At 49.6% G+C, this 12,404-nt stretch overlaps 1 protein-coding gene across 6 annotated transcripts in view; it reads right to left on the minus strand.

Annotated features, from left to right (window-relative positions):
- The window catches only part of EGFL6 (EGF like domain multiple 6), a 72,328-nt gene that overhangs the window by 9,367 nt on the left and 50,557 nt on the right, over window positions 1-12,404 (minus strand). For 4 of the 6 annotated variants that reach the window (XM_040467602.1, XM_040467597.1, XM_040467598.1 and 1 more), the window contains 5 exons: window positions 11,408-11,527; window positions 8,571-8,705; window positions 6,677-6,799; window positions 3,184-3,510; window positions 2,088-2,168 (listed from right to left, as the gene is read on the minus strand). In XM_040467602.1, coding sequence (XP_040323536.1) covers window positions 2,088-2,168; window positions 3,184-3,510; window positions 6,677-6,799; window positions 8,571-8,705; window positions 11,408-11,527 — 786 coding nt within the window. The remainder of the gene's footprint in view (window positions 1-2,087; window positions 2,169-3,183; window positions 3,511-6,676; window positions 6,800-8,570; window positions 8,706-11,407; window positions 11,528-12,404) is intronic. The other 2 variants (XM_040467599.1, XM_040467600.1) reach the window with 1 other exon arrangement.

Here is a 12,404-nt window from a genome sequence, read left to right on the forward strand (position 1 = left end):
ATTGAGTTCCCCAATGGGATTGAGCTCCAATGGGATTGAGTTCCCCACTGGGATTGAGCTCCAATGGGATTGAGTTCCCCAATGGGATTGGGCTCCAGTTGCCCCCAGTGAAAATTTCTTAATAACACACTGTTGATTGCCAACTTCTCGCCCCCACTCCCCAAGCATTCTTTCCTGGGATCGCCTCCCACGTAAACCACTTGCACACAAATTCTGTTTCTGGGGAATCCAGCCTAAGACAGCACCTTAGACAAGAGTGGTGCTTTTACTCCAACCTTACACATGAAAGCAATGAGATGTTCTAAGTCTCAGGGACTTGCCCAAGGCAAATAGCAAGTAGAAGGGCTGGGGTGCCCACCGAGTCTTCCAAGTGAGACTGAGTGCTCCGAGGGACCTTACTCAAGGACCTTTGACAATTGAGTAAACTTCACGTGTTTCATTAAGGATCATGGAAGCAAAAGTAAAATAAGAGACCTGGTCATTCTGGGGATCCAAAGGGGGTCAATTTAGTAATGTCACTTAGCAAGTGGAGAGCTGAGCAGAAGCAGTTCTAAGCACTCGGAGAATGTAGCTAATTCCCTGAGCTATGAAACATTTTCTTCCCAACCAGGAAAATGGATAATAAGATGTTTGCTGCAGAGAAACTTAAAAAAAAAAAAAAAAAAAAAAAAGAACATTGAGGGGCGCCTGGGTGGCTCAGTTGGTTAAGCGTCCAACTCTTGTTTTGGCTCAGGTCATGATCTCATGGTCTGTGAGATCGAGCCCCGCGTCGGGCCCCACACTGACAGCATGGAGCCTGCTTGGGATTCTCTCTCCCCTTCTCTCTGCCTCTCTCGCTCAGAATAAATAAATTACATTAAAAATAAAATAAAATTGAAAACAGAACATTTAGGGGAAATATGGAAGAAAACAAGATGCCTGTCGGAGCTGGGTCACTAGCCTTTGGAGAGGTTTTAGTAGAAGCTTCTCAGATTAAGTTTGGAGGACTGAACCCGACAGGCTCTACCTTCATGGTGGAGATTCCTATAAACCAAAGGGACCGAACTGGAGAATGTACTCATGGGGTAAACACGAAAGGCGGTCAAATTAGCACAAGCTTAGGACATGCACAGCGGTAAGTAAAAGAGAGTTTGCAAAGGGGAGGGAAGATCGATGCATGAATATTTATGCCAAATAAAGGGATAAATACAGAAATAGGCTTTCCCCTGGTGTCCGTGTAGAGATGCCACATATAATTTGTCACAGGTAGTCAAAGTGCTAAAGGGACTCAGAGGAACCCGGGATCACGCCTACGAGATTCCTGACGATGAGGCTCTGTTAGCCTGATCACAAGAATGGTCCCAATTTTTACCCCTCCCTGTCTCCACGCTCTTTGCAATATGACGTTGTAGCGCCTTCCCCAACTCTCAAGTCCCGGCCGGCCTTGGGACTTGCCTTGGCCAACAGAATACGGTGAAAGTGATGCTGTGGCTGCTCTGAGCCTAGCCCTCACAAGGCCTGTGTGCTTCCACTCTCTCTTGGAACCCTGCCACTGCTTCATGAGAACAAGCCTGGCTGGCCCGCTGGAGGATGAGTCACCACATGGAGCAGAGCTGAGACAGCTCTGTTGTCCCAACTGAGGCCCGGAGCACAGCTAAGATCGGCCAAGTCACCGAGTGGGACCAAAGCTGACTGCGGACCCGTGGGTGAGCCCCCCCAGACCAGCTCGGATCAGCAGAACCACTCAGCCGGTTGACGGACTCATAAGCAAAAATAAACAGTGGCTGTAGGCGACCGAAGGTCTGGGGTTGTCTATGACGCAGCACTATCGTCCGGAATTCAGTGCATGGTCATTTTCAGGTTGTGGGCCCCCGGGTGTTGAAGTTGAAACAAAGGGGTCATTTTCATCTATCTTCACATGTATACCACGTGTCATTCTCGGTGTCAGGCGGGCGTGGTGGAGAGAAGACAGCCTTCCTATACTTTCGTCATTGGTACTGACCCCGTAAGGACCTACTCTTCGTACTGGCACTGTGTCCAGATGTCACGATTTTCCCCTCGGGGGCTTAGGAATGAAGCAGTGATTCATAAATGAAGGTATCAGTTACCTTTGTGTTCCAGCCTGGATGTGACAGCTTTTCTCTGGACCAGAACCAGACCCAATTCACCCGCTGCGTTCACCTTCGGGGCTAATTAAGAACACTTGGTCAGTTAAGAAAAGCCCTGAACCCTCGCATGCTAAGGAGGCGTGAATGAACGACCGAGCAGAGGTTTATCCTGTTATTCTGAGTACAGACTATGTCAGAGCAGACTTTCCTGAACATTCCCAAAGCATTCACACTGGTTCCAGTTTCTGTGTCTAACACATCGTTTTCCAAAGATGACCTAAGCATCTACACTAGTTAACATGCCTCTTCTCACCCGGGTTTGGAAATACACTCTTGAGATTTTCGCTCTCTATTCGAGGAGACAACGCCATCGTTAGGCTAGTTCTTGGATAAGTGGGCCTGGGTCTGCTTTCCATTTGGTTAAATCCAACAGCCATGGAGCCAAGGGCAGACAAGGCCAAAAAAAAAAAAAAAAAAAAGTTTCCAAGTTTCCGCCTGGGGATGTGGGGGAGAGGGGGTTAATATGGAAACTGTCCTGGAGGGGCTGAGACTTAGCTGTGGGCTCGGCACAGCAATGGGTGAAAAGGGCAGTTATCCAGTTCAGGGAGAAAACTTAAGCTCCTCTCTAGAATGTTCCCCTCTACAATTGTCATTCTGGCTTTTTAACCTGTAACCTCACAGCTGCGAAATTCCCCTTGCATCGAGCGGGCAGGTCGAAAGTGCCTTCGAGAAGTAAAAAGGCAGAGCTTGGCAGATCCAGCTGGACCCAAGGTCTCTCTGGTCTGGGGGTGCGCAGCATGGCCAGCCAGGGCAAGCGTGCTTACTTGGCTGGGAGCGGAAAGACGGTCTGCATCAAACAGGAAGCCCCCCAGGGAAGGGGAAAGGGCTTAACCTCCTTGTTTCCCACAGCAGCAAATACCATTTGGGATCTGCAGGGGATGTTCATTTCCAGAACTTAGAGAACCCTGCTTCTTTAGAATCAGTACCGAACCTTAGTGTTAAGGCAGGCACGAAGCCGTCTTTCCTTCCTTCCCTGCCAGGAGAAATCACCATTCGCTTTTCATAAAATGTGTAAAATAACCAAAGTGTTACTCACAAAACACATCTCCTCGAAGGCTTTGCTCCCGCTCCACGTGGTTCTTCAGGGTTTTCTCCTTTCTCCTCTTCTCCTCGAGCCCCTCTTTCTTTCTCTCTTCATTTCGGTTTTTTCCTCCATCAGAGTTCCTACCTCTGGAAACACTCTCTTCAGAGTTGAGGGGCTGCAGGTTGACCTCAGGGGCAGGAGCTCCAGAAGGTTCTGTGATGACATTTTTCATTTTTACCTTCGTTTTCATGCTGTTTTTGTGAGCCAGCAACTTCTGGATTCTGTCTTTGATGGTACCAGGGGCCGTGAGGACTTCCTTCACAGAATTTTCAGGGATCACTACAATAACAACAGGTGGGAAGTTTCACATTGGCTGACAATTAGGTCCCTCATGAAAAATGGAGTGAAGTACAGTAAATGAATGCTTCCAGAATCAACCCACAGGAGGCCCTACTGCTTGATATTTTAATATATATATATATATATTTTTTTTTAATTTTTTTTTTCAACGTGTATTTATTTTTGGGACAGAGAGAGACAGAGCATGAACGGGGGAGGGGCAGAGAGAGAGGGAGACACTGAATCGGAAACAGGCTCCAGGCTCCGAGCCATCGGCCCAGAGCCCGACGCGGGGCTCGAACTCACGGACCGCGAGATCGTGACCTGGCTGAAGTCAGACGCTTAACCGACTGCGCCACCCAGGCGCCCAATATATATATTTTTAAGTAGGCGCGATACCCCACGTGGGGCTTGAAATCATGACCCTGAGATCAAGGGTCACGTGCTCTACTGACCGAGCCAGCCCTGAAACAAGGATTTGGGCGCAGGGGGTTTATTTGAGAGGTGATCCCTGGAGGCAGAAGTGAGGGGAAGGAGGAAAACAATGTAGAGCACACCTCAGAACTGTCCCATCCTGCGACAATTTAGGGGTATTTATCCAGACTCCTGGCCCCCACTGGTTGAGGGCTGTCCTTACAAAGGGGCTGAGAAGACGCGCGGCCACAGGCAGAGAGCCCACTGCCCTGGGGCTGAAGATCTGCATGGAACTGTCCACCCTGCCGTGTTGAAATCAGGGAGCAACAAGGGACTGGGGCCTAGCTGGTCACAAGCTGGACAGGAGGAAATGGAGTTTGGAGAGGTTGAAAAAAATTTATCCAAGGTCACAGCCAGTATGGGGCAGAGCTCAGAGTGAGATGCAGGCTTTCCTAGGTCCTGAACCTCAGCTGTTGACCATTACACCAAATGGCCCACAACAGGTGAGGCTGGAAGACAAGCGTTCAGATTTGGTGGCACGAAGGAGCCCTTGACCACGATGCAACACAAAAAGCTGATCTACTCCACTTCTTCTCTGGGGGCCTCTCCAGGGTATGGCATCCCTCCTCCCGATCCACCCGTGCACGTCCTACACGGGCCGTCGATCTCTCTCTCTCTCTGTCTTTGAGAAAGTTCCAGAAGGAGATCACGAGCACATGTGCACGGGATCGAGACCCGAGCACTGTGTGGTTGGAGACCCAGTGGCTGTGTAATCCCACCTCCAGCCCCGTGCAGGAATCCCTCGGAGAGCCGGGCCTGGAAGCCTGAGTGGCGGAACACGCACTGGGCAGGGCTCCCGGCTCCACTCCCAGACACCTGGCCATCATCTGGAAGACAGAACATGGCCTCCACCCAGCGCTCCCAGTCCGCTTTAGGAAGTCACTTTTATTTCACATTCCTTAAATACCTACGGGCACCACGTATACTTTTCCATACTCTTTGTTCCAGACGAAATGCGGCCTAGTTCTTCTGGTGGTTCTGCAGAAAACTTGATTTCTAGACTTATCCTCCTTGACCATATTCTTTGGCACACACTCTCGTCCAGTGGCACTCAACCACGGCCCACTGGGGTACCGTGAACTTTTATGGCTGTGGGGCTCAGTGTCTACCACGGTGCGGACACTTTGCTTTTGGCCGCCACGGAGTGGCCACTCCGCTGTGTCACCAGGAGCCCTGGCCATATAAGGACACGGGACAGGTCAAGGCAGAACCTGAAGCCGTACGTGTTGGAAGACGTGAGAACCATGCTAAGGGGTATACAGGACAGTGGAGTCAGGGCAGTGAACAGATTGAGGCACATGATGGGCCAGTGCTAAAATGGACCAGACCAGGGGTGCCCGGGTGGCTTGACGGTCAGGTGTCCGACTTCAGCTTGGGTCGCGATCTCACAGCATGTAGGTTCGAGCCCCGCGTCAAGTTCTGTGCCGACAGCTTGGAGCCTGGAGCCTGCTTCGGATTCTGTGTCTCCCTCCCTCTCTGCCCCTCCCCACTGGCACTCTGTCTCTCTCTCAAAAAGAAATAAACATGAAAAAGAATTTTTTTTTTCAACGTTTATTTATTTTGGGGACAGAAAGAGACAGAGCATGAACGGGGGAGGGGCAGAGAGAGAGGGAGACACAGAATCGGAAACAGGTTCCAGGCTCTGAGCCATCCGCCCAGAGCCTGACGCGGGGCTCGAACTCACGGACCGCGAGATCGTGACCTGGCTGAAGTCGGACGCCTAACCGACTGTGCCACCCAGGCGCCCCAAAGAAATTTTTTTTAAAATAGAGAAATAAAAGGGACAAGACCCGAGGGATAAACCTAAGGGACCTCAAACATGATGAGACACTTTCCCCAGGACGGTGACTGCAATGTAATCACCACCGGCCTGTCTTGGTAGACTTTCCGGGTTCTTATGGACATTTCTAGTTTGCCAGACACACAGCAAGACTATGTATATTTTGCCCCTACTCCCAAGTTGAATGAACGAAGAGCTGGTGTGCGATTGTCCATGCTTCTTTCCCTGCCTTGACAAACCCTAAGGGCTCCAATCCGTATTGTGGTATCACAGGACGCTGGGGACTCTATCGGCGTGGCTCCCTGAGGGACCACATGGAGAAGAAACGTCGGAGAGAATACACCGCCAAGGGCAATGAGTGTCACATTTCATGGTTCTACGCGTGGTTTGTCAATTTGAGATGTTACAATGGGACTCTTTGCTAAACGTGTGAATCTAGGCTTGAGGATGACCGATAACGTGCCGTCAGCTTTGCCCGACTTGCTTTTAGTGGTGTATTCTGGAAGAAGTTCTGATTTCTGTGGTCAACAAGCTTGTGGTTCTGGGCCCCTGACGTGTTAGGATTGCTTGCGACCGTGCCATAACCTGCCCTCTCTCGGCAGGTAACATGGGCCCAGGGCCATTTGTCCTTAAACCTTCTTTTCGGTCGTTGAGAGTGCGTCGTGACCAGACAGAAATCCAGGACCTTTGCTGCTCTGTAAGCTTTAGTGGCTACGACTTCAGTGAGTAGTGAAGATGTGGTCCAGTTAGCAGAGAAGTCAAGGCTGAGTTAGAGTTGCCAAATATTGCATGCACACGTTATCATACGTGCAGAGAGAGAGAGAGAGAGAGAGAGAGATGAAGGGAGAAAGAAGAGAAGGAGAGAATGCTTTACTGAGAATAGCTAAGACGCCATGAGCAAATCCTACTTACCGGCACACTGAAGGCCATTGCCTCTGTATCCCTGCTTGCATTCACACTTGAAGGATCCTTGGGTATTGAGGCAGTTGGCATAGAGGCTGCATGGATGGGTATTCCCAGCACATTCGTTTATATCTAAAAAAAATGTGAACGTTCCCGTGCACAACTCTGCGGCTGCCGGGCTTTGCTAAAAGCCCGACTATCCCTTACACTTGAGCAACTCCAATGCCGACCCCTCAACACCTGCCAACAAACCACGTGGGGCCTGAGAACCGGGACGCTGTCAAATCTCCCAATGCCTGGCTTTTGCCCGACGCCAGTACGCAGAGAACTGGGGGGCCCCCCGCAACCCCAGCAACCTCGACTGCTTATCAGAACTACTGAAAGCTGGAAGATGTTTACGTCTTTTTCTGCACGTTTCATCTAACTCCAAACTAAATAACGGCATCAAAAAATACATTCTACATGTGGAAGGGCTCGGAACTCCTAACCAACAAAGGAGAAGGGGGGTTATGAACCACTGACATCATCTAAACTCCTAGGCATTTTGTTCCAAGGCTGCCAGGAGCAGGGCTGGGCTGGTCCGAGCTCGTCTGCTGGACCGAGACCAGGAAAGTTGGCCGAATCCCACCCAAGTGAGAAGTTCATTAGCCCTCTTCTGCATCTGACTTGCTATCCACCCTTTGGGAGACCTATGCACACAAAATAGCCCATTGTTTTTAAGTCAGCCACCAAAGGAGCCCAGATGCCAATCTTAATCCCTTAAAATCACAAGATAGGTTTCTTCTGGAAGCTCTCCATGGGAATTCCCACCCTGTCCAGTGGAACCGGCTAAGGATCCAGGAACGGGCTACTTCTCAGGGACACAGCACCACTGGGTTACACAGCTGGATGGGTCTGCGGCAGGACATGGGGTCCAAGCCCACGAGCAACATGGCTGTGACGAGCCGGTGAAGAATGGCCTTTGTGTTTGAAAAGATCTGAGTAAAGAGCTGGGGAGTCTTCCTAAGACGGTTCAAAATGCTGGAACCAACGGTGGCCACGGTGCGGTCACACAGGACACAACCTGGGACGCTCTGCACGTGGGGTTGAAAGAAATCCCACTTTCCCCCAACTGTGAGCTTTCCTGTCGCGCACACGTTGGCTCCACGTGTTACACGAATAGGCATCTACAGGGAGCCCGGATCTCCCTTCACCGAAGGGCAGGCCCCGTCCCCCATTACATCAAGGGCAGTGCGGATGCACCCAAGGTCCCCGAACACCGTACTTTACTCGCTCGTTCGGACTCGGAATCCCTTCACTAAGGGCCCAAATATCTTCTTTCACACAGATCAGGCCAATAGCCAACTGAGACCAGAATCTTATCAGAGAGTGGCTTCGGTGACCTGGAAAGGGAACATCTTAGGCCATTTGGAGCCTGAACCATGAAAGGGGCCTTCATCTTCTTTATACCTTTGTCAAATGCCACCCCCGGAGGGAACTGTCAGGAACAGATCACGGAGATCAAGCTCAAACAGGCCTTTTTAGGCTTCCTTTTGTGCTATATTGTTTCCATTTTTTGGGATGTAGCTGGAAAGTCAAAAATTAGAAAGAAAACCAGCCAAATTTTTCAAAAAAACGCACAAAAACCATCTTAAGATATTTGCCCCCAGAACAAACGATACCCGCTGAGGTCCCTTACTTTTGACCTTGACTGACCTGGCTTCTTCTAATTCATCTCATCAGACTTTTCCTAAAAGCCAGAAACAAAACAATGTGACTTCTTCTGTATTGTTAAACTGGTCAGTACAATAGACTGTTCAACTAATAGACGGAATCGACCTCAAAATATCCATAGACGACGGCTATAGGTTTGGGGGGGGGGGGGGCGGAGAACAAAAAGGGAAACGGTGCGACCCACTCTTACCTACACAGTCATAGCGGCCACGGACATATTTCAGTTCAAAACCAACGTGACATTTGCAGTAGTAGCTTCCGAATGTGTTCACGCATCTTCGATTGTAAGGGCAGACAGCTTTCCCAGAGGCACATTCGTCGATATCTAGGACGCAGAACCAGAAGGCGTCGGCGATAGCCAGAACCGCACTTTCCCTCCAAATCACACCCGCACGCACGCAGGTGAGCCCGCACGCACGTGAGCCCACACGCACAGCAGTCTCTCTGATTATTCTGCCAGCATCATACCCTCGGGAGGTGTTCTCAGCACACTCACGGCTCTTCCTCTTACGTGTTTCCATCACGTCGTACACCCCGTCTTAGAGACGTTATCTCACGGCACTACTTATATTCACATCTGTCCTGGTAGGCCCAGGCTCTTCTGGGGCCGGGAGATGCCTGGCCCTGGGGACATATACACTACAGGCTTGGTGGCCGAATTACTACCTTTCCAGGTATATAGACCGTGTAGCGAGGTCATGACCTGAGCCGAAGCGGGACGCTTAACCGACGGAGCCACCCAAGTGCCCAAGATGTGGTTTCCTGAAACTGCACCTAAAGAGAAACTGTGTGATGATGCAACTTCAGCAGACAACAGGGTTCCCTCCTTTCCTTGTGAGTCAGGTCACCGAGGGGCCGGCGGCAACGCTGAGCAAAATAGCCAGACTCCGGCTTTGCGTTCACTATCAGATCGAGCAGATGGTGTATGTTGTTCATTTGGACCTGTGGTGCATTCTTAAAATACTAAAGAAGTGTCGGACTGATCAAAACTCATTTCTCAGTGACCACTTTTGTGCAGATCAGCTTTCCCTTCAATAAAAAAGGCACCCGACAAATCAGAGGTGGTGAAAATTGCCTTCAGTTTGGTCAAGAATTAGCCTTGTCATATACATCTTAGTTCACCAAAGAACGTTAAACCCGGTGAATGTAACTAAATCGGATTACTCTCAAAGAACAGAGCCAAAATTGTAATTTTACGGGGATTTTTAAAAAAAGATGTAACTGCTTTAGGTAACCTGTTTGGCGGAACTTTCTAAATGCAGCTTATCAAGTTAGGTACATTTAGAATAAACGTCCAACACCTTGACTGAAAAGTATTTCTACTGCAGTCAACAAGTAAGAATATACTTATTTAAATAAAACAAAGGGGTGCCTGGGTGGCTCAGTCAGTTAAGCGTCAGACTTCGGCTCAGGTCATGATCTCACAGTTTGTGGGTTCGAGCCCCCCGTCAGGCTCCGTGCTGACAGCTTGGAGCCTGGAGCCTGCTTCGGATTCTGTGTCTCCCTCTCTCTCTGCCCCTTCCCTGCTCACGGTCTCTCTGTGTCTCTCAAAAATAAGTAAATGTAAAAAAAATTTTAAATAAAAAAACATTAAGAACACTTTCAATATTCTGATTTGGTTTGAGATCCCTTATTAATGCTATGTGCTCACTTGCTCTAAATACCGTGTATCTTTAGTGCAATGTAAGTACAGATCCAGGAGGATATACAGTTTGGTTGTTGAACAGAATACAAATCCACAAGGGAGCTAAGGCAGAAAGTGTTGCATCAGTCACTGAGGGTGCCCTGTGGGTGCCCCACCCATCGCCCCTCGGCACTCAGCTACCTGCCTAAGGCCGTACCTGGGACGTTCTGCAATGATCCTTATCCGGGCTGGGCTGGGCTGGGCATTTGGAGTCAGTGTTCTGGAGCCACTCCCCCATCAATAAACTTGATGCATAAATCTGCCCCCCCCCACCCCAGTTGCTCTGGAAGGAAGGAAAATGTGGAGGCAGCTCTCCCAGCCTCCTGGAAGGGCATAGATGTTTAACCGGCTCATTGAACTCACCCTGTGCTAGGGTCTTCCCTTCCCTTCTCCCCTCCTCAACCAGCATTCCCTGAGATCACCTCCCAGATCAGCTACTTGCTTGGGGTCAGCTTTTGGGGACCCAAGACTAAGACACAAAATAAGACCAGAGAGAGTAAGAGCCCAAAGTTCTAATCCAGTGACTTGACTAAATTCAAAGTTATAAATGATGGCTGTCTCTCGCCCTCTAATATTATGGATTTAATTTGTTCACCCTCCAAGTGGAAATGATTTTGGAATACTTAGTTCACGTAATTTAGAGCAACCTTTAAAGACCACGAGAAATTGGTTACTTGCTAACTTAAACAGTGTACAAGGGATAGACTACTCTCAACAGTTTTAGATCTAAAAAAAAAAAATAAGTAAATACATTAAAAACAATTTTTTTTTACATTTTATTATTTATTTTTGATCGAGACAGAGCGTGAGTAGGGGAGGGGCAGAGAGAGAGGGAGACACAGAATCCGAAGCAGGCTTCAGGCTCCGTGCTGTCAGCCCAGAGCCCGACGCGGGGCTCGAACTCACGGACCGCGAGATCATGACCTGAGCCGAAGTCGGACGCTCAACCGACTGAGCCACCCGGGCGCCCCAGTAAACGCTTTTTTGTAGGAAAATATTAGTTAGAACCCAAAAGGGAGTCCAGTGGCCCTTGGGATTTTATCCACCGAATGGAAGTAGCAGGTTTCTGTGGGATGGTGATTGAAGTGAAACATACAGGGTAAATGTACTAAAATAAGATGACCTGTATCCTTTTTTCCACTATGACATTAGACAACCCCCAAATAATAGAGAAGTGTGCTTTCCAGCGTCCTAACGGGTGTCTAGAGTATATGTGGCTGATGGTCTCAGACATGGGCATAAATGTGTACTTTCAGGAACTTTCGGTCTAGTCAACAAGCAGACTGTGATGAGTGAGAGAGAAGGAGGTCAGGAAAGGAGAAAGGAGGAGGAGTGGAGGCTACCTGTACAAACTCTTCCATTCGGCGCCAGGCGGAGCCCCGAGGACGGACACAGACAGCGAGGCCCTTCCTCTGTGTCTTCGCAGCTGTACTGGCAGCTTGTCACGGCACACGTCCTGGAGTCTGAAAACGTAGGCAAGGGTTAGCCGAGGTGATAAAAAGCACTTACTGAGGAACCATCTCTGCATTCTAGGGCATTCGGCGGGACACCTGCAATGTATTATAGGATAAGCACACTGTCTGAGACCCGAACGGAATCTGGGCAAGGGAGGCCTCTTGGTGGCCCCCACGGTCTGTTCTGCGGGCCGGTGTATTGAATCTGATCATCTTTAGGTCGGCACGTCCCCGGCAGTTACCAGAGACTGCATCTTCCTCTCCTCTCGCACATTCTAAGGTCATTTTTAAAAAAATGTTTATTTATTTTTGACAGAGAGAGAGAGAGAGAGAGAGAGAGCCATGTTTTTATTTATTTTTGATACAGAGAGAGACAGAGCATGAGTGGGAGAGGGGCAGAGAGAGAGGGAGACACAGAATTTGAAGCAGGCTCCAGGCTCTGAGCTGTCAGCACAGAGCCCGACGCGGGGCTCAAACCCACGAACCGCGAGATCATGACCTGAGCTGAAGTCGGACGCTCAACCGACTGAACCCCCCAGGCGCCCCTCCTCTTGCACATTCAAATCACTCTTTACGTCACCCGGCTGGCGTTGCTACGCTGAAATGCAACTTCTGATGGAGATGGTCAGTCTGAGTAATTAGGGCAAACAAAAATCTATCCCTTGTACACTGTTTAAGTTAGCAAGTAACCAGTCGTTCACATGGCTGTATTAAAACATGCGGCAAATAGGACCGACTGGCTGCCCGAAAGCCATCCTGGACGCCTTTTCCTCTCGCCACTACCGTCGTAGAGGCTGGAAAGCCAGTTACGTGTCTTCATCCCGGCTTCCTCTGCAGCAACAAAGGGTGGCCATAGGACCCAGCCGTGGCCAAAGAGATATACAGA

This window comes from Herpailurus yagouaroundi, unplaced genomic scaffold, assembly GCF_014898765.1.
Source record: "Herpailurus yagouaroundi ecotype Mexico unplaced genomic scaffold, PumYag 67525, whole genome shotgun sequence".
NCBI classification, from domain to species: domain Eukaryota; kingdom Metazoa; phylum Chordata; class Mammalia; order Carnivora; family Felidae; genus Herpailurus; species Herpailurus yagouaroundi.